This window comes from Castor canadensis, chromosome 3, assembly GCF_047511655.1.
Source record: "Castor canadensis chromosome 3, mCasCan1.hap1v2, whole genome shotgun sequence".
Lineage (NCBI taxonomy): Eukaryota > Metazoa > Chordata > Mammalia > Rodentia > Castoridae > Castor > Castor canadensis.
In genome coordinates, this window is record NC_133388.1 from 34,238,886 (window position 1) to 34,261,108 (window position 22,223).

At 45.2% G+C, this 22,223-nt stretch overlaps 1 protein-coding gene across 15 annotated transcripts in view; it reads right to left on the minus strand.

Moving 5' to 3' along the window:
* Window positions 1–22,223, minus strand: part of Rgs6 (regulator of G protein signaling 6) — a 562,790-nt gene that overhangs the window by 18,755 nt on the left and 521,812 nt on the right. For 13 of the 15 annotated variants that reach the window (XM_074067626.1, XM_074067630.1, XM_074067634.1 and 10 more), the window contains 2 exons: window positions 8,077–8,166; window positions 4,424–4,477 (listed from right to left, as the gene is read on the minus strand). In XM_074067626.1, the coding sequence (XP_073923727.1) occupies window positions 4,424–4,477; window positions 8,077–8,166 (144 nt within the window). Of the gene's footprint in view, window positions 1–862; window positions 4,226–4,423; window positions 4,478–8,076; window positions 8,167–22,223 lie in introns of those variants that run through there. The other 2 variants (XM_074067635.1, XM_074067637.1) reach the window with 2 other exon arrangements.

Here is a 22,223-nt window from a genome sequence, read left to right on the forward strand (position 1 = left end):
ATATCCCAGCCTTCAAGGCTGGCCACTCTGAACCAGGTAGCTACTGGTTAGTGAGGCATCTTCCCTCTAATTCTAAGGAATGACTCATACAGGTCCCAGGTCCCAGGTCAGAGGGAAGCACAGACCCAGAGAACACTCCCAGCTGGAAGGGATGATAGAGATTATCTAGTCCAAATCCTTAGACAGAGGGAAGAACCAGGTCTCAGAGAAGGCTCGTGATTTGCCTGAGAACACACAGCTAGCCAGCTGAGGTGGGAGGCAGGAGCCACTGTGCATGGGGGCTGCTGAGGCTAGGGGATTCAGAGTCCCCAGGGACATCCTTGCTGCTCAGGAGAGGCAGATTTTCATGCTTTTCCTCCCAAATATCGGTATGGAAGTCTACCTCCATGTCTAGTTAGGGCAAGAGTTCACTACAGCTGGATGGATGGGGGAGGCTGGCACTCATATCTCTGACCTAGTGGTCCCAGAGGACCCAGAGGGGTCCAAGAACTGTTTGCCATCAAAATTAACCTGTCTAAAAATCTTTAGCTAATTGTCCTTTCTGAAGGCCTGCGAAGATTTTTTGGTGGAGGCCCAGGCCCTCTGGGCTGTGCTGAGTCTAGTTATTTGAAGACTTATTTCACTATGCAACTACTCTCTGTGAAATGCTAAGAAGGGAGGGAGCAACCCCTGGGGAAGGGAGCTTCTGCTTCCAGGTTGATTGCCTTGGATGCCTGTCTTCTCCATCCCTCCTCAGAAGCCTCAGCCTTCCACATCTGGCCAGCACAGTCAGGACCTGGGAGATGGTCTCTTCCTGCAGAGCTGCCCAGAGGTGGTGGTGGAGGGTGAGCTGTTGACCTCAGAGACTGACAGCTGCACCACCTGACTTTCCCCATTGCATTTCTTGGCAGACAAGACAGAAAAGCATGTGCTGAGATGCCCTCAGATTCTGGCCCTCGCTGCTACAGTTCCAAGGAGCACCTTGGCAAAGCTAACTCCCCAGGTTCTCCTAGGAGGTGGATGAGCAACTGGTTCCCATCGTCTTTGTCCTCTGTGGCCTTCTGTGTTTGTTCAGGCACAAGCAACTCCTTTTCCCATATTTGCAGCCCAAGGCTAGAGCCAATGCATCCAGGGAGATAAAGCCAGGGTCACCCAGGGCTGCCATTTCTCCTAACTTAAGTGTCATTATGTTGTGATACTTCCAAGGAACTACACTGGGGCAGAGGACTTTCTCTAGCTTTTCCTCCCTACCTGGGAGTTCATACCAGATGACTTCAGCCACCATCCAAAAAAGGGAAATCACATTGCTGTTGCTGTAGCTTCGTTAAGGGCCCTTTGTTTCCTCTCATCTTCCCTCTAAGCATCTCTCTGGTCCTCCCTGTCAGAGTCAGGCCCTGGGAGACCCCAGCCCAAAGCTTATGGTCAACCCCATGGAATCTGAAGGGTCAAACACTCCTAAGAGAAACCAGGGATGATGAGCCTTTTAGTTCTGGCCACTCTGTGCCCCCATTGCCATCTGTCAACCTCAAAACTAGGAAGATGGCAGACACTGGCAGGCTGGTTGGTACTGAGCAGCTGGGAATGATTTTAGTTGACGTCTCCTTTTCTCCCTGGTCAGTAATGTCCTACAAAGAACCCAAAGGAAGGTGACATAAAGGCAGTCCACAATGACTAGCTAAGCGTTTCCTGCTGAGGATTTCGTATTTTACAACCACAGTGAAAAGAAGCTTCTCAGTGAGCAGGGTTAGGGAAAGATGGGCTCTGGTTCATAAAGGGATCCAGCTTGACCTTACTACAGCCATCTTGGTTATAATTGCCATCTTGAATGCCACATGACCATGGCACACATTCCAAACCCTTAACAAAATCATTAAGATAGACAGCCAAGCTGAATGGTTTCACTCTCTCAGTTTTCCATAGTTAGTGGATATGAGTGGTCTTTTTACATATCTTTCCCAGAAACATGGGAAAGTTATTAAACTCTTCATTTAGTTTGATAGTTTGTAGTCAGAAGCAGATGAAACACTGGTGTACATCTTCTTTAAGAGAAGTTGAACACTTTATGTAGGTAGTGTTCAGAGAATGGATATCAAATTGCAAGGCATATTGGTCAGTTATGTTTGATTAGAATATTGGGTTGTTGAGACCAAAATCTTTGGCTCCAGCTTATGTAGTCTGACAGCCAATACTATTCTATAGCTATGAGCCATGTCCCCCAAACAGTCCTGCTGATGGAGTTGTGGTATCACCCCAAGAGCACAAGGAGCATGGATGGGTCAATGGAAATCTATCTCCAATGCAGGAAGCAAAAAGTTCAAACACACCATCCATTAGAGTCTCCTGTTCATAAAAGAGTAGCAGGGAATTCAGGAACATATTTTTTAAAATTTCAGTGCTTTATCATATAAAAGCCCCAAATCTCAGGAGCTTGGAATATTTTTCTCCTTCTGCATACCCTGATCAACATCTCTGTAAATTCTCTGCACATCAGATGCTTAGAGAGTGGCAGATACTTTCCTGTTCTGCTTTGTTAACAGACCTTGGAGAACCACTGAGCCAACAGCACTTCTGGGATGAAAGACGTCAATAACTGCTCCTTACAGAACTTCATTGAGACCATTCTTACCTTTCCTGATACCTACTTCTCATGAGAAGCAGCCTGAAGATGTTTGGGCATCTACCAGGTTTTCTCTCTTATAGCCTCAACCCATGCAGTTAACCTAAAGGGTCTCAACAGGACTGTCAGAGTTCTGCTTTTCTGCACTTTTCCTGTGCAGCTTGCACGGAAGAGTTCAGGTTGCTTTGACAGTATGCTCTCAGCTTATCAGCTAAATCCCTAAACATCCTCCATCTGCAGCAGTTGGGTCTCAGAAAGAGAGATACCCCAACACTTTCTACCAAACCATGTGTGGCATTTTCTTGGTGTGGGAAGCCACAAGGCCATAGAAAACCAGCTATGAGGATAGACAAGAGGCCAGTGGCCTTGCATTCTGAATATTTTGATTTCTCATGAGGAAAGACCACAGAGAGGGAAGACCCATGAAGAGACAGGTTGAGCACCCATCTCTAATTGGCACCTACTGGAGTTATTATGATGTCTACATCTAGTTAATTCAAAATAATGTTTAAATGCAGTTAAAATGCATCTAGCTATGACAAGCAAATGACTAGGTTGCTTTTAACCCATGATTTTGTGTTAAAGGTATGAAGTAAGGCTACTGATCATATAGTAGTCATATTTTACAAGGACTTTCCTCTCCATAGACATGGGAAAACAATGCAAGTTTGTACCACTGGGTTTCCACTCTTTGGGAAGAGAATGTGGCCAGGTCCATGTGCCTCTTCCCTGGCTGCCATCTTGATACCCTCTGATTTGAGGTTAACAGTGCAGGCTTGATTCCATAAATTCAGGGACTTGTTTTTGATTTGTCAGTGAGTGAGTAGATTAAGTACTTCCTGTACACCAAGCCCTGTTATCAAATTTTGGAGAGACCAACATGGAAAGGGGAGATGGGGGACATTGGTCTATATAGATCGTAGTAGATTGATACAGGATCGCTATTGTGCTCCATAGGAAAGACCCCTCTCTGACTGCCCGTGCCTGTTACGGGACACTGTGTGGGTGTCTACCTCTCTAAGCTGGGTGTGTGCGTGGGTCAGGCCACTTCCCTACAAGTGCAGTGAACTTGAGCCTGTTTCCACTCACTGTCAGAATCAGGGATTGGGGAGCTTGACAAGGCCTCGCCCCTGGGGAGAACAGGGGTGGGGGGGCAGTTCAGGGACTGGGCTACTGCCCTCCTCTCCTGTCATACTATATAAATGAAATTGACAGGGGTCCCTAAGGGAGGTAGGAATTCATGCAGAGGCCACTAACACACACGCCAGCTAGGACCACATCGCCAGAACCCATGCAGCAAGGCCGCTTTCTGCACGCAGCCAAAGTCGCGCACACAGCAACATCAGAGCGCAACCCGCACCAGCGTGACTGAGAGTTCACAGAGGGGAATTTGGATTTTTTATTTTTTCTTTAAGATGAGTGATGGTTGTGAGCCAATTTGTTTCACGGTATGTTCCATGGTCTTGTCCCCAGGCTGCTGCAGAAGATGCACAAACCACTCAGCCCCAAGAGCAGTGGGGTCTTTCCTCCTCATAGCCTTGAGCAGAGCTCACAGGCCCTGGCCTGAGGCTGGGTGGACAGCTGTGCACCTTCTGCAGAGGGGGCCGCTTGATCTTGGGAAATCCATCCCTAGAAGAGAAGCTGCAGACACTCGCAAAAGAAAAGGGGTGAGTTGAGGGGGAAAAGCACTGGATCCCTCCCGCCCCGAAGAAGACAACAACCAAAAAGGACAAAATATATGCATATATATATATATATATATATATACATATATCGAAAAACCAAAACCAAAAGAAATGTTGAGGGGAGAAAACCGACTGAACTTACCACACTGCGAGTGAACTTTTCTAGGGAAGTTCTACGACCTTGCTCACTTTCTGGCTTTAGGAGGGGGGAAAAATAAGGTAGGGAGAAAAATACAGAAAAAAAAAAAAAGTCTTCAGCTTACACATGGTTTCCAAACAGCAGCAAGCCGCAGCTAAAGAACAAAACACAAAAGCCAAATGGGGCGAAAAACAGGAAAAGAGAAGCAGCCAGAGCTGTTGGCAGAGTGGATGGGAGAGACAGAAAACAGAAGCTCAGAAGAAATGGTGCCGCCTCCTTGGAGCAGTGGGGAAAAAGGGGAGCTGTGCCCACAGCCTGGCCTTTACACAGGGCCTCATTTGATAGTTTTGAGCTGCTTGCTCATGGCTTTCCCTTGGTTGTCCCCCTATGCAGGAGCCCCAGGTAGTTGTGGCCAGGAGGCCCCAGGCAGCCATCTGGAGCTCCAAGTGATGACATAGAACAGACTAGCTATGAGGACTGATGGGGTGTGTTTTTGGGGGGGGGCAGTTGTTGGTGGTGGTGATGTTGATGGGATGTCAAGAAGCATCCACTGGGGAGGTGAAGTCCATTAGTTCATCTGCAAGTTTGGGTCAGGACTGTTTTCTCTCTTGAGATTTTTCTGCCCAGAGGACAGTATGCTAACTTTAACTTCCTGTTTGTGTCCTTTGAGTGACAAAGGGTCTGGGGTCTCAGAAGACAATAACATGGGTGTATTCTGACAAAAGATGCTCTCTCAGTACCTAGGCAGGTGACACTCCCAAGGCATACTACTGACATGCACCAGAGGCTTAAGATCCTCCCTGGGGATCTCTTAGCTGAAGTTCCTGTGTCAGGAGCAAGAAAGGCAGAGGCCTTGAATGTTCTCCCAGGCCTACCTGCTCTCTGTAACAGGAGGTAGAGAGGTTTGGGCTGTGTCTGATATTTTCCCTAACTTTTCTACCTGGGAAAGTAGAATTCCATCCCAAAACACCTGCCAACTTATCTTAGAGCCCCGTTATGGGGTCTTGAGGCTGAGACTGGGACACACACATACCCCCAGCAAATAACTGAAACTGGGGAGCTGAAGAAAGCAGCCAGGTGTCTGTGAATCTGCAGGGTGCATTAAAAGCAGAGTGGACAGGCAGAGTGGGCACTTGTCAGAGTGGATCATGTCAGAGGGCCTCCTTGGCAGTTGGAAGCTGGAATAGGAATACGAGGTTGCAGAAGGAGAACACAACACACATGACATGCCACCAGAGTTGGGCTGGCTTTCTCCTCATCAAGGACCTGAAGGACCAATGCCTGACCCTGGAAATCATACCAAGATGGCAGGGCTCAGCTTTAATCCAATGGAGTTGGGGAACATGTGTTTAGCTCAAGTCAGGCCGATCCTAGATCTAACATTCTGTTTTTATTATTCTTGTCCCTTAGCCACTGAGTTGCTGCTCTCAAAGGGCAGCCACTGGCTTGACTTGTTTGCTTCCTCTGCATGGCCCAGGCCTCCATGAGCTCCCTGGAAACTCATCATTGCTGGTACTTAAATTTCTTGGAGTGACCCTCAAAACCCAGCTCACCTACCCCTTGAGAACCTGGTTCTTCAGAGCAATCCTCCTTTCCTCTGAAAACATCAGAAAAGAGGAAGAATGGAGGAAGAAGGATCTGCAGGCTATGCCTCCAGATCCATCAGGGGCTGCACTCAGCAGAAATATGAGGTGGTTCCATATATTTTCCTGCCTGGCACTGTGAACCTCACATACCTTTTATGACCTGGACATGGATAACACGTGGTGGCCCACCCCTGAAATCAGAAGATACTCTAGGCCTACCTGGAGGTGCCGAGTTACAAATCTCATCCATGCCTGGAGACTCTCGGGAAGAAATGGAAGGAAAAGTAGGTTTTGTCACTGTTTTAGAAAACAACTCCTCAATATTGAAAGGGTGTTGCCATCTGTAAGGCTTTCTGCCCCAAGAACATCCCTTAATTTGAGGTCTGGAAGGACAATTGTAATGAACTTCACTCATTAACACTTCCCGGGAAAGCCCTCTGTTCCTTCCCCACTCAAATGACCTTAAGAGTTTTCTTCTTGTTGTGGGATCTGCAAGCTCAGGTGTGTTGTCCCTTTGTGTTCACACCTACAGGAAAACTGCATGGCTTCTGCTTTCACTTCCTCTAGCTATGCCACCAGGCCCAGGTTTGTGAAACTGCTAGAGCCTTGCAATGTCCCCAGACCAGGATCAGTTCAGGTGACTTGAGCCACAAGAAATGGGAAACTTCTTTTGACCTTCTACCATGAGCTCTGGTCTGGAGCTATCAGGAGTCTCTACAACCTCCAGTGCTTGAAGAAGTGGACATCAGAGTCAATTGCAGGCTGTCAGAGCCCTTTCACTGACATCCTCCAGCAAGGAAGTTGGCACAAAGCCAGCTTTCACATTCTCCTCACAGCAGCCACACCTGCCAGAGGGACCCAGGAGCCAACAGAGCTGGGTTTCTGACATTCTGGACCTTCTGGATGCTCTTGTTTCTTTCTCAGACTCTTAGGGTTCTTCTGAGAGCTACCTAGGGGCAGGCAGGCAGGATATAAACCCCTGTCCTAGACTCTGGAGTCCCATTGTACCAACCAGGTATGCAGACAGGATCCTCGCACACAAGGTTGACAATACACAGGGAAGGGTGTGTGGCTGAGAGGCAGCCCAAAAGAGAGCCTGAGGATGGACAACCACATGCTTGGGGACTGGAGTTGGGAGGCTGTGAAGGGAGAAGAAAGGGATGCATGTGCTCCTATGTGATATGGCATGGAAGGTGTGGAATTTGGTGCAAGTCAAGCCACACTTAACCACACATGGGCCTCAGATTGCAGTTGAAAAGTGCAGAGTGTTGGCAGGTATTCTGGAATCATGAGCCCTGTCTCTTGCTTCCCCTTTCCCAGCCCCATGCATCTCCCTGCTCTTACTTACCCACCCCCAAATCCAGCTGAATCCCTGCTTTAGTTGCTTTCATCAACTGCATGCTGAGGGTCCCTAGGCCCACAGATTCATGACTCCAAGGATTGTGGGAGCCATGGCTTAATTTTAAGTGGAGAAGGCAGGAACTGGGATGCAGTTACTTCTTGAAAGAAAAGGGAAACACTGCAGGGCAAGTGAGGGTGGGGAAGGGTGTGTCAAGGAGGGACCAATCCTGGGGATGACTTCAGATACTGCATTGCTCCCTTGAAACGAACAAGGCTTTCTGCCCCATGACAGACTGCCCTGATTCTTGCCTCAGACTCCTCCTCTCTAGGCTGGTGAGGAGAGGTTTGTCGGGAGGAACCTGGATTTTGCAATTAGTTGCTCTCTCTGGTGTCCTGAGATTTGCTGGGGTTACTGCCAGCTCAGCACTCCTGTGCTGAGCCACTGTGGCCATGGTATTTGGTCACACTCCCCTCTCAGTAGGCATAACATGCAGACAGAGGCAATGGGGAGATGGAGGCAGGCTAGATGCCACATCCTTTTGTCCTTGACTAGGGCTGGGGCAGTGACATCCTAACTCTTTCCATTGGAGTGGAGCAGAGAGAGAAGGAAAAGAGGAAAGGAGAAAATAAATAAAACCCAAGGGATGAAATTCTCATTTCACACCAGCAGCAAGCAGCAGCAAGAGTCAACAGTGCTCAGAAAGACAAGCCTGCCCTTCCCAAAGATACCTTTTTCTTGGCCAGCAGCAGGTCCTGGTAAGCATTGGACCGGAGGAAGCGGGCATAGCTGTCACTTTTCATCAGCTTGTAGATGTGCTCCTAGGGAAGGAGGGAAGCAAGGAGACGAGAGAAAGAACTGTCAGCCAAAGCTAGAGGAACTAGCTTTGACCACTTTTTTGGGGGGAAAGAAACAAAGGAACCTAGGTATATTTTTTGTCTGCATTTTTTTTGGCAGTATTGGGGTTTGAACTCCGGGCTTCACACTTGCTAGACAGGTGCTCTACCACTTAAGTCACTCTGCCAGTCCTCAGGTATGGTTTTTGAACCTAGGAAAACTTGTAACATGTTCTACCTCTCCCGCCCACACTCTCAGAAGCACCAAAAAAAAAATTATTTTCTCTCTTAGAGTAAATGGTCCGTGAGGATCACATCCCAAAGGATTTGTTATTGGGTCTAGGTGTCTTGTTGGGGTGCAATAAGAAGAAACAAACTATTGATATTTTCCCCAACAACTTGGAAGAATCCAGGGGCGTTATGATGAGTGAAAATGCCAATCTCTAGGTTATACACTGTGATTCCATTTTTTGGGGGAGGGCAGGACGTGGGACTAGGGTTTGAACTCATGGCTTCATGCTTGTAAAGCAGGCACTCTTCTGCTTGAGCCATGCCTCCAGTCCATTTTGTTCTGGGTGTTTTAGAGTTCAAGAACTGTTTGCCCCAACTGGCCTTGACTGCTATCCTCCCAATCTCTCAGCCTCCCAAGTAGCTAAAATTACAGACTTGAGCCACAAGTGCCTGGCTGTAAAACTTTCTCAAAATGACAACTTATAGAAGTAGAGAGCAGATTAGTGATCACCAAAGGTTAGGGATGGGGGAGGAGGGGAAAGGAGAAAAGGGTGGTTATAAAAGGTGACAGAAAGAATCTTTGTGGTGATAGATGATTCTGTATCTTGACACATCTTACACATACAACGTTATATAGAATTAAGTACATACACACTACACGGGTACAAGTAAAACTGAGAAATCTAAATAACTTAGTGGACTACAGCCATGTCAGTATCATGGTTGTGATACTGTACTGTAGTTGTGCAAGATCTTGCCATGGGGAGTCTGGATAAATAGTACATCTCTATTTTCTTTCTTCCTTTCTTCTTCCCTCCCTCCTTCCCTCTCTCTCCTGCCCTTCCTTCCTTCCTTCCTTCCTTCCTTCCTTCCTTCCTTCCTTCCTTCCTTCCTTCCTTCCTTCCTCCCTCCCTCCCTTCCTCTCTCCCTCCTTCCCTCCCTCCCTCTCTTCCTTCCTTCCTTCCCTTCTTTTACTACTGGGGTTTAAACTCAGGACCTTGTACTTGCTGGGCAGGTGCTTTATCACTTGAGACATGCCCCCCAGCCATTTTTTGCTTTAGTTATTCTTCTGATAGGGTCTTTTGTTTTTGCCTAGGCCAGTCTCAGATGGGGATTTTCCTATCTATTCCTCTCCCACAGCAGAGATAACAGGTACAGGACACCATGTCTAACCTAGTGGTTGAGATGAGGTCTTACTAACTTTAGCTTCAAACCATGATCCTCCTGATCTCTGCCTCCTGAATAGCTGGGATTTCAGATGCAAGCCACCATGCTCAGCCCTCTATATTATTTCTTATAATTGCATGTGAATCTACAAGTACCTTTAAGTAACAGGTTTAATTAAAATATACATTCATATGCAATGATGCAATTGGATCAGTTTGTGCATATTAGATCCATCACCTTGTCCTGGAAGGGGGCTCTTGGCAACCAGATTAGGGAGCACGTGGACAAATATACCAGACCTGAGGGTGACATCCAGGGGGAGCAGGTGTGGTGAGATGGTGCTGCCTCTTCTCTGCAAATGCTCCTAGATGCATCTACATTTTGGCCTTGACAACAGATTTCACCCCTGACTTCCAGCTAAGTTCTACCGGCACATAGTTCCTTCCTAACATCTATTCTCATCAAAGGCAGGAAAGTCTTGGCAGAGAACTTGGTGTTGGAAAAGGATTCTTTATCCATTGAGGTGGAATTCATCTCAGCTGCACAGGACAGCTTGATTGTTCCAAGAGAGGACCTGTTAAGTGGGAGGGTGGGATTGTTAGCAGCTGCTCTTATAAAGGAAGCATCACCCCCATGGTCTCACTGCTCATTCTACGAAGCTGGGCAAAAACCTCAGTGTTCAGCAGGAATGGAGGGCTGGTCAGTGAGGAGGGAGGGCCCGACTGAGAGGCAGGATTTTTGACTGGGAGCCTCTTCCCAGAGTAGGGCATGGAAGGAGGAAGCAAAGACCTCCCCTCAGCTGAGAGGCACATTTTCAAGATGCCTGGTCAGATGAGGCTAGAGCAACAGCCAGGGCTTACCAAGACCTTCTCCCTAGCCAGATTAAAAAAAAAATGAGAGCACAATAGCCATGATAGAAAATCAACCTGGGTGTCTATGAGCTGGGGAATAGATAAAGGAGATGTTACACACACACACACACACACACACACACACACACACACACACACACGCAGGAATACTATTCTGCCTTAAAAGAGAATGGAATCTTGTCATTAACCACAGCATGGATGAATCTATAGGACATTACATCAAGCCAGGCACAAAAAGACAAATGTTGCATGACTTCACTTAAAAACTCATAAAAGCAGAGTGTAGGATGGTGGTTGCCAGGGCTGTGGGGAGCAAGGCAGGGAGGGTAGGGGAAATGTTGGTCAAAGGACAAAACATTTCAGTTAGACAGGAGGAATAAGCTCAAGAGGTCTATTGTATATCAGGGTGTCTAGAGGTCTTAACCATATATTACATACTTGAAAAATTGCCAAGAGTAGATCCTAAGTGTTCTTAACCAAAAGCTAAGCATGTAAGGTGCTATATATGTAAAATTGCTTTATTTAGCCATTCCAAAATGTATATGTATATGAAAACACTGTAAATACATTCAATTTTTACTTATCAGTTGAAATTAATGAAAAACAAAGAAAATGCAAGCAGAAAGTAAGGAATCTTGGGGTCACATGTAGGGCCCCCTCTCCTCCCAAAGAGTTCTGTTTGGGACCAACTTTATTCCTCCTACAACAGCCCAATATTTGCAAAATCAGAGGAGTAACACCTCTCCCCACCATGGGAATGGACTCACTGCAAAAGGAACCAAGCAAAATTAAACAGTGACTTGGTTCTGAGGCTACTTTAATTGTCCAGATGTCTTCTGATTTTACAAACTTATTGTGTAATGTTTTTATGAAAACTTCACACAGAAATCCAGTCCACCTTAGTTTAAGTCTCTTAAGGGTATGTTTACTATTTTTTATGGATGTAGTTTGTCCCTTGTACAGTTGAACATTTACTTGAATTTACATGGTGCCATGGATTATGTGTGTCCCCCAAAGGTTCAGATGCTGGAAGCTTGGTCCCTAGTGTGGCAGTGTATGTTGAGAAGTAATGGACCCTTTAAGGGGGCCTACTGGGAGGTAGTTAGGTTTCTGGGGACAATGCTCTTGGAAAGGATTAATGTAGTTCTTGCAGGATCTTGGTTAGTTCCTGCAGGAGTAAGTTGTTATAAAAAGAGCAAGCCTGGCCTGATTGCCTCTTGCCTTCTGTCTCACCATGCAATCTTTCTCCATACCCTGATGCCATATACTACTGTGATACAGTGGTAGTGATGGAGGTGGGAGCAGTAGGGAGCCTAACCAGAGGCCCAACAAATGGGGCAGTCTGATCTTGGACTTTCAGTCTCCAAAACTATAAGCGAAATAAATTCCTTCACTTTATGAAATACCCAGATTCAGGTATTTTGTTATAGTAACAGACAACACACTAATACACATCGTTTCTTGATTCACTGAAATGCTTATTTGAATTTAATGTTTAGCAAGTTTGCAATCTCCATGCTTACTTTGGCTTATGACTGGATCAAGTTCCTACTCTCTGTAGGGAAGGAGAAGGAGGCTCTCATTCCTCACAAAGGAGTGTAAGCATTTTGGCTCAACTGTCTCTAACAGCCCTAGAGCCCAGACTGAGGGGCGTCATTGGTCTTGGCTTTCATTTGTTGTCTCTTTAAACTGTTCTAACGTTTGAATCTTAAGTACAAATGTTAACCCCAAGTGAAAATGACTCACTGTCTCTTGTGTCAGGCATTGCTTCTGTCTGGCCTGCAGAGCCAGGTGGCTCCTGAATCATTTGGAAAGGTCTGTGCTAACACTTGGACCCTCTCCAAACCGCTGTTCAAAACAATGGTCACTACTTCTTGTTTGGCTTTTCCTAGGAATCTAAATCCCCAGTGTATGTCTCCCAATACCACTCTGCTTCTGTAAGAGGAGTAAGAGAAACTCTCTTAGTCTAGCCTTTCTGGCCTTGGCAACAAATTTTAACCTTGATCCAACTAATTCCTATGGCCTCGTTGTGGGCAGGAAAAGCCTGGTACATTAAAAGCAAGACTTGTCCATGAAATAAAGCAGGATAAAGCACAGGCCTAAACATTTCATGGTGACAATAGTCAGCAAATATTTATTGAGCATCTCCTGTATTGGTGCCATGCACTGAGATTACAGGCTGAACAAGACAAAGAGGACTCTTTGTCACATAGCTTAAATTCTGTAGGCAAGGTGGACTTTGCACCAAGAAGACCATAGCCAATTGAGTTAAGATCTGCAGAGAAGAAGAAGTACATGTGCTGTGAGTGGGTGTGACTTTAGATGGCCTAGACTCCCAAGGGAGGGGAAAGGTAGTCGATGAGCCAGAAAACTCATCAAGGCAGGGAGATTTGAGCAGGCCCAGAGAAATGTGTCTCCCAGTTCTACAGGAGCTGGGAAGGGAGGCCTGGTGTCATGTTGCATCGTCTGATCAACCAGGACAGGAGGGATGATGTGGCAAAGAGGAAAGAGCAGCAGGCATCGATCTACTTTCCTGGCCAGGAGGTGGTGGGTCCAATGGAGCATTTGAGGCACTGCTGTCACAGTCCCTATGTCATATGCCCAACTCCAAAGCCAGCTCTCAAGGCAAGGATGATATGGGGAGAAGGCAGGGAGCAAGAAGAGTATGAGCCATTGGAGGGTGGGTTTCTTGGTGGTCTTACCCTGACAACTCCATCACTAGGCCTTCACCACCATATGACAATCTCAAATCACCTCACAAGGGAATAGAATAGGGGCAGATCCAAGGCTCAGATGTGATAAAAACAGAATCCGAGAAGCTCTGCAGATCTCCTAGCCCCCTTGCAGGACCCATGACTTCAGCCTTCCTCTGACATGGGCCTCCCTTTTCCACAGCCTAGTGATTCGTGACTCCCCTGTCCTGTTCCTCCTCCCCCAAACAAAGAAATGCAGCCTTTGATGCACCCAGTTATAGAACTGTGTTCCTTCCTCCTTTCCAGCTTTGTCTAGGAAACACAAAGACAGTAAACAGGGGGTGGATGAACAGAGCTGCGACTTTTCTGGGAATGAGAATTAAGATCAGACTCAGGGTCTTTGGCCATTTCCCAAATGCAATGAGTTTATCACTGCCAGGGACAGCAAGTGTACAGAGCTCTTGGCAGTGACCTCTACTGATTTATGAGGGGCTCTGGTTTGTTTCCCCTGCTCTGCAGACAACCAGTCTTAAGGGAAATGTATATCCAGAACCTGCAAAGTATGAGGGAGCCGCTGGCAAGACCAGGGAGCCCCCACTGGGAGGGAAGTCCTAAGGGGATGAGGGAAAAGAGGTTTTTGCTTTTCTTCTTTTGCTCTCTTTGTCTTGTCTTCCTCACTCCTTTCCCCTCTTTTCTCCCTCATCATCCTCTTTTTATAAGAGAGATGATTGAGTGGGTTATGAACCAGCAAAACTGCCAGAGGTCACACCTGCATCTGGATCCAGTGGAGAAGCTTCTGCTCCAGGGAGGATGAGGTCAGCTTTCCACATGTTGAGAAAGCCGTGCTACAAGGCCTAAATCACACCAGACACCAGGGGTGGGAGGGACTCACACCCCTGGAGTGGTTGACAGTTGTAATGCAGGATGCCACCCTGAGGCCACACCACCATCATTTTCCCTTCTTGGGCCAGGCTGCTCTGATGATGGGGTGCTCTGCTTGCCTGGGATGCTAAGGCAGAAGCAAAACCAACTGGGATTAGTAGGGTCCAGAGGACACACGTGGGAGCTGGAGGGAGCAAGCAGTACATGCTGTCTCCAAACCACACCTGCTACAAATCAATATTTTGCAGTGAGAGTCCTCATTTGGAAATCTCCTTTCTTTTTAGACAAAACACAGTGACTCGCACATGAGATGGGGAAGGTAATTAGACAAAAGCCTAGGGCCTGGACCACAGCATGCCAGAGCAGCTGAACCACTTAAGAATACCCTTACATCCTCTTCTTTGCTGTGGGCTCCTAAAAACAGCAAAGATCTCATTTCCCAGCTTTAGAACATCCTCCTGGAGTAGGGAACCACTCAGCTGGAGCTGTGCACAGCAGCCAAGAGCCCTTCTTGTGATTTTCAAGTGCCCTATTTTTCTTTTTGCAGGTGTATGTGCCTCATTGTTGCCCTCCATTCCTAAATTTCCTGGAATAACACCCAGACTTTGGGAGCTGTTGGGTTGCTTGTAGTCCCTTGAAGGAAAGGTGGGGGACAGAATGTGATTGCTGCGTTGTGTGGAGTGATGGGAAAGGAAGTAGATTGGGAGCCAAAGGCTTGGATTCAGGTCCCCGCATGGTCCTTTTTAGCCTTGACAATCACATTTTAAATACAGAAATATAAGTGGAAGCACTACAAAGACAATTATACATGCAGAGTAATAACAATAAACTCATGTTGTGACTGCCCTTGTGAGAGATGGCATGTGGATGAGTCAGCAGGCTGGAAGAATCTAGACAAAGGAAGGAAGAAGAAGAAAGGAAGATTGGAGAGCAGAGTTCAATTGCACGACCTTAGTTGTTGGTGCTGTTCACTCTGATGCAGTGTGCAGGGTTGAACAGCCCCATTTTAGAGATGAGATACTAAAACTCTTAACAGCTGAAATGACTTCCTCAAGGAAAGGACAGAGCCACCATCTGAACTCAGGGCATATGCTCTACCCACTTGGATGTTCTGCTTTTCATGGTGCTTGACTTTTCATTGTCCTTAACTTGAGTTTCAAAGGGAATCAGCGTTGCTTGGTTGAGACAAAGTAAGTCCCTCCCTCCGTTTATGGTTGCAAGGATGTGAGGGATCTCCTCTTCAGTTCTAAATCTGAGTCATCGTAGTGGTAGATGTAGCTTCTGGAGAACCCTCTGGAGAACCAGTCAGGACCACCACCATTAGCTATAGTAATTGCAAACACACCTGGTGAACACCGAGGCTTTGGTTTCTTGCCTAACAGCAGATGGCACACAACTTGCCTTCCGTGCTTGAAGGCAGCTGTGAACATCCTTTGGAAACAAGACCTCAACCTGGCAAAGCATTGAGGGCTGAGGGGCTCTTAGGAAGGCATAAGTAGCAAGTCTGTATTCTTGAGTCTCACCTTTCAAGAGACTCAACTATCTTCAACCAGAGGTCTTCAGACCTTAGGCATGGTTAGGTGAAGCCTAGGGAAAGTTAAATTGTTTCCACGTGGGCCTTGTAGGACCCAGTACTGCAGAGAGAAAGGTCTTGAAAAGGATCACAATGTAGTATCTGTTCAGCAAACATAGAAGAGGCAAAGAAAAGATACCACAGCAACATATATCCATGTAAGGAAGATAGATAGGTGTCCTCATGAATGTGGCTTTGGATGAGCATTTTAGGATCATGTGGATAAATGAGGACCTCTCCCCACTGTATTTCCTTGGCCTCTTAAGCAAGACATGGGGATCCCTTGTTTTCATGTAAGCATCATTTCCAACAGGTGTAAGAGTAAATGAACATTTGTCTTTACCTTGCAAAGTATCTTATGGACACACTCAACTGGCCAAAGATCACAGGATTTTCCTGCTGCTCAGTCCCTACTCTTAGATCAGGGTAATTTTAAAGACAGCTTCAAGTATTTCCTTTTACCCAATGCCATAGGTATTAACTTAGAAAATTATTTTCCTTTTCCTCTTCAAGATTATGGGTCTTAGTGCAAGAAATCTATGCTTAGAAGAAACCACAAAGAAATTTTGGAATTTAATTCTCTGATTCCTTCTCTCCAGGAACTCCTACTATGTATGATAATAAACAGAACCAGATCGCAAATGACTGATTTGTTCTTTTCAAAATGTATCCCTCCCTCTACTGTTCATCTTCCTAAAATAAAACCCCCCACAGAATAAAATGAGTACGTTCTGAACCAAGAAGTGCCATGGTTTTCATTATTAAAATAAGTCTGGCACTGGAGTCTACCAGGAAGCATCCTCCAATAGAGGCTTAATACCAGGAAATTTGGTATGGTCTTGTGATACTGGAACATGATATCAGCACTCCATCACTGGAGCAAAGATAAACAGTCTTCACCAGAACTGGGAGAATTCTACTTCTGAGTAATCTGGGGCAAGCATAAGATTATACTCTACTGGTTGAGACAAAACAACTGTTAGAAACCTTACGTTCTTTACTTAAATTGCCCTTAAACATCTGTTTAGGTAATAATAGAAGATTTGACTAGAGGCCTCTTGCTTGCCTCTAAAAGTTGTCTCCACTAGGTGGGTAGAGATAACTTTTTTTGAGGGGTGGTAGTGGGGTTTGAACTCAAGGCCTCACATTTGCTAGGCAGCCCAGTGGTGGGTATCGACTTGATGGTATCTTTTATCACCCAGACCTCATTCTGGCCTTGAGATTGATCTTTTGTCATTCCATGAATTGTTGATGTCTAAGTTGATTGATGAGTAGAGTTCTGGTAACTTAGATTGAGGGTTGCTTAAGGAAACCTATACATCTGTGTTTTTTTTCAGTGTCTAGCATACCTGGCACTTAGCGGGTACTCCAAGTTTTGTTGAAATGTGATACTTAGAAACTTAATTTAACTGGTATTTATTGATTACCTACTTTTTTTCTCCCTAGGGCTCCCCAAAGTTAAAAGTGAAGGGACAAATTGCCTCTTCTCCCCTTTTCAATGATAGGTGTAGCTAAACATGTTATAATTCTAGATTGAGTTGTCAAGAAAATTGTTTTTAAAAACTCCAATAGCATATGCAGCATTACCTTAGTGCTGTAAAGACTTACAAAGGATAAAGAAGACCAAATTCCTGCTCCCATCAAATGACTGTCAAATACAAAGGTCTGGATGTCCCAGACACTCCAGGTACAGAGTAGGTTGGGCATGTCAGCATCACTGCAGGTCAGGAAAGCAGTGGGGCTTGAACACTGAGGAAGGTGAGGTGGGAACCTCTTGAAGAGACTAAACCACACCAATGTGTGTGGTTGGTCCACCTGATTCAACTGTCCATCCATCTATTTGAAGGATAAATTTCCAATCTAACCCAGGCTCAGTGACCATTTGTCTTGTTTGTAAAGAATGATGTACTTCTAGAAAATCTCTATCTAATGGCAAAAAGTCACTCAGGCCTCCTGTTTCTTGTGTAGTTTCCTTCAGCATAGAATTTCATAGCCCATGGGTCAAGTTCTCTCAACTCAAACAAAAGAATGGATGTTCATAAGGTAGATGGATGGGTAGGTGGATAAATGATTGAATGGACTCATGGACACAGTCCTTGGAACATTGTTTAGATCCTCTGAGGCTTTGGAAACTGAAGTGAAGTGGCCTCTGTGCTGCACTATGCTGACTACCCTTTCCCTTTTAGAGCCCATGGAGGCTCTGGAAAGAGACATGTGCCCTAGGAAGAAGCCTTTGGTTCTGAATACTTCCCAGGGCTTAATTATCTCCTCTACACATAGCCAGCAAAGTTTTAGACTGGCAGCTCTGAGATTCGGATCCCTGTCGTGGTTCCGGCCCATTCTGCCTACCAGGGTCTGATTTACCACCTTCCAGCTCAAAGCCTTCATTGTTTTCCTACTGCTTTTGGATGAGGAAGTTCGAGTTCCTTAGATGAACACTAAGACCTTCCACATTTATTTCTTACACACTTCTTATAAGAACAGACATCTTCTCGAGAGAATTTCTTTTTGATATTAGCTTGGAATTATGAGATCCCAGGGAATTCTAAGGCCATTAATTTTGTGACTTCACACTTACAAATATATAGCACTTTTTACTCTTTCAAAGAATTTTCAGGGCTATTAGCCTTTTGGATGTCTCCAAAATCCTTAGCTGGCTGTGGAGATGACACCTTTCTCAATTTACAGATGAGGAAACCGAAGTACAAAAGGTCAGGGTCCTTGCTGGCACCACAAAACAAGGAGGTGACAACACAGATCTTCTGATTTCCTATAGTTGAGAAGAAAGAACTCAATTCTTAGAGTAAACATGTGAGTCCTTTAAAAAAAAAATCATGGCTCATTTTTTCCCTTCCCTCACAAGCCTAAATCTATGAAATTGGAACAACACAGCAAACAGCTGAGGGCTATGGTTACAGCCCACAGACCTTTATGGAAGATTTGGTTTGGGCCGAAATTTTCAAAAAGCCAAATGGACACCTGCACACCCATGTTTATTGTGGCACTATTCACAATAGCTAAGTTATGGAAACAGCCAAGATGCCCCACCACTGACGAATGGATTAAGAAAATGTGGTATCTATACACAATGGAATTTTATGCAGCCATGAAGAAGAACGAAATGTTATCATTTGCTAGTAAATGGATGGAATTGGAGAACATCATTCTGAGTGAGGTTAGCCTGGCCCAAAAGACCAAAAATCGTATGTTCTCCCTCATATGCGGACATTAGATCAAGGGCAAACACAACAATGGGATTGGACTTTGAGCACATGATAAAAGCTTAGCACACAAGGGAGGGGTGAGGATAGGTAAGACACCTAAAAAACTAGCTAGAATTTGTTGCCCTTAACGCAAATAAACTAAAGCAGATACCTTAAAAGCAACTGAGGCCAATAGGAAAAGGGGACCAGGAACTAGAGAAAAGGTTAGATCAAAAAGAATTAACCTAGAAGGTAACACACATGTACAGGAAATCAATGTGAGTCAATGCCCTGTATAGCTATCCTTATCTCAACCAGCAAAAACCCTTGTTCCTTCCTATTATTGCTTATACTCTCTCTACAACAAAATTAGAAATAAGGGCAAAATAGTTTATGCTGGGTATTGAGGGGGTGGGGGGGAGAGGGAGGGGGCGGAGTGGGTGGTAAGGGAGGTGGTGGGGGCAGTGGGGAGAAATGACCCAAGCCTTGTATGCACATATGAATAATAAAATTAAAAAAAAAATCCAAAGTTTTTCAAAAAAAATAAATTAAAAAAAAAAAGCCAAATGGATGAGCAAAATGCAAGTGCAAATTCTGGGGCCATGCTGACAGGGTATCTTGTGAAATATTTCCACAGGAAGCAAACACAGGCAATTGACCTTGCTCTAACAATGCATGTGGTTAAATAAAACACAAAATCAAATCCTCAGAGAGGGGCCAAGCCCACCCTAGTCTCCTCTTCCAGTGAATGCATAAATCTGGCTAGGCCTTTGCTCAGGCTTCTGGCCACCAATATTAGAGCACCTGCTCTTACTTCTGAGAATATTATAAACGCTGTGAGTGTGTGTGTGTGTGTGGGGGGGGGTGTCTGAGAACCATCACTGACTGAGGTAGCCCCAAGAGTTCCTGATCTCAAAGTGGGAGCTCCAAATGTATAAAGGTCACTATCCCTACTTAGAAGATGGGCAAACTGAGGGGGAGAAATTCAAAGGACTTAAATGTACATTTCTAGAAAAAAGCACAGGGCAGAAACAGGAACAGAGCCTGTACCCTGGCTCTGGGCCCTCTTTTAGGAACTCAAGTTTCTCCAGGTCTCAGGGTGACAACCGAGCCCTCGGCCCTCAGTATGAGCAGAGCTGCAGACTCTTGGCCAGCAAGTTGGAAGATCTACATGCAACTCCTTGCTGGCTGTTCATGGGCTGCTACAGATTTTAACCTCCTTTCCTTTCCTGGAAACTTCTGTGCTGGTCTTGGTGCAGACAACTGGTACTGATCAGAAAAGGGAAGGCAGTATGAATACCGTGACACTGACCAACTGCTGCTCTGGAACTTTCAATTCTGACACAAAAATTTTCCCTGAGATTGCTGTATCGGGTGACCACACAAAAATGAAGTCTTTCCTATCTGTCCCATAGAAATGTAAGAATAACCATTCCAAACCCTTTTTTGGAAGGGGAGGCAGGACACAGCCATACTCACTAATTTGTGTGTCTACATTTTTATACTGTAGCTGCTTCTGTTTGGCAGGATTGAATAATTGTGACATAGACCAAATATCTCACAGTGCCTGAAATTTATACTATCTGGCCCATCACAGAAAAAAGTTAGTTTTAAACTTCCCTTTTGGTGTAGCGTAAAAGGCAGAATCACATTATTTGCATAGTCACTCTGTTAATGGACTAAGTTTGTGTCCCCCCCCCCCCCCCCCGCCACCAGAAAAAAATTCATAACGTTGAATGTCTAACCCCCAAGGTGATGGTATTGGAAGTGGGGCCTATGAGAGTTCCTATGAATTGAAATGATATGTCTCACCCACAGGTTTACCCCATGTAGTAAAACCTAGGTCTCCAGCTATTTTGGGAGATTCCAAAAACTTTAAGACTGGGAGGAAGTAGTTCACTGGAGGTGGGTCCTTGGGATTGTCGTCCCTGGTCACTTCTATCTCCCTTTCTCTGCTTCCTGGCATCATGACGTGAGCTGCTCTGCATCACTATGGCCTCTTTGTCATTATGAATTGACAGCTCTGAAACTGTGAGGCAAAATCTCCTCCTTCAAGTTGCTTTTCTTGGGTGTATTCGGTCACAGTGATGCAAAAGCCTGACGGACACAGAAGATAATGAGGTTTAGAGGTCATGAGGATCAAGACCCATGCTGGGATTAGTCTTCTTGTAAAAAGAAGAAGAGCGGCCAGAGTATTCCCTTTCTACTGTCGCGAGAGAACATAGCAAGAAGGTGGCCACTTAGAAGCCGGGAAGAGGAGCCTCATCAGGAACCAAATCTGCTGGCACCTTAAGCTTGTATTTCTCAACTTCTATTACTGTGACAAATACATGCTCACTGTTTAAACCACCCAGTCTGTGAAGTTTTGTTATAATAGCCAATGCAGACCTACCACACACCCATACGTATTAACTGAGGGAAAAAATGATCCATAACTTATAATGGATGATCCCATTTATAATATTTTGACTTTATGGTGGTGCCAAAGCTATATGCCGTCAGTAGAAACTGCACTTTGAACTTTGACTTTTGATCTTTTCCCAGGCTAGTGATGTGACACTTTCTTGTGATACTGGGCAATGGTAGTGAACTGTAGCTCCCAGTCTGCCACGCGATCACGAGGGGAAAGAACCAATATCTAGCGTGCTGTGCAACTAAGCTCAGCTGTTTGGTAGGTTAGGTGAAATAAGGGCATTTTTGACTTACAATATTTTCATCTTGCCATGAATTTATTGGACGGAACCTCACTATAAGTCAATGAGCACCTGTATGCCAAAACAGGAGTTGCCTGTAGGTACATTACATGGAATTATATGAATTTTCCACCAAATATGTTAAACACAGAAGAATAAAAAGGGAATATTAATGGTATTAGGAAAAAATAGTTAATATTTGCCCTATCTCACTATGGGCCAGTCACTGTTAGTTGTTGACATGTTTCATTTTATCTAGTCCCCATTCCATCCCATGTTTAAGTTCCATGGTATCACTGCAGATAAGGAAAGGAAGACTTGGGGAATTTAGGTAACTTGCCCAGGTTACTCTGCTAGTAAGGAGCACCTCGTATACTTATGGTAGAAATACACTTAAGAAGCAATAGGGAGCAGGATGAAATTGGAATGGGGTTTAGGAAGAGTGTTTTATTTGAAGCCATGGGCAACTACATGTAACAGATAATGAGGAAGTTAGACCTAGATCAATCCTTATGCCTACTCTACTTCATGAGATTGCTGTAGAAATAATATATCATGCATTTGGAAGTACGTGAAAATTATTGAGCACAGTACTGATGAAGCCTGGGTATTCAAAACCTTGTTAAGACACAATGTGCTGAGTTTCAAGTTCTACCATCAAGTCTTTCTTGAATTAGAAACATGTGTCCAGAGGGGAGAACTGATTGACTAAACTTTAGTGCCTCCAC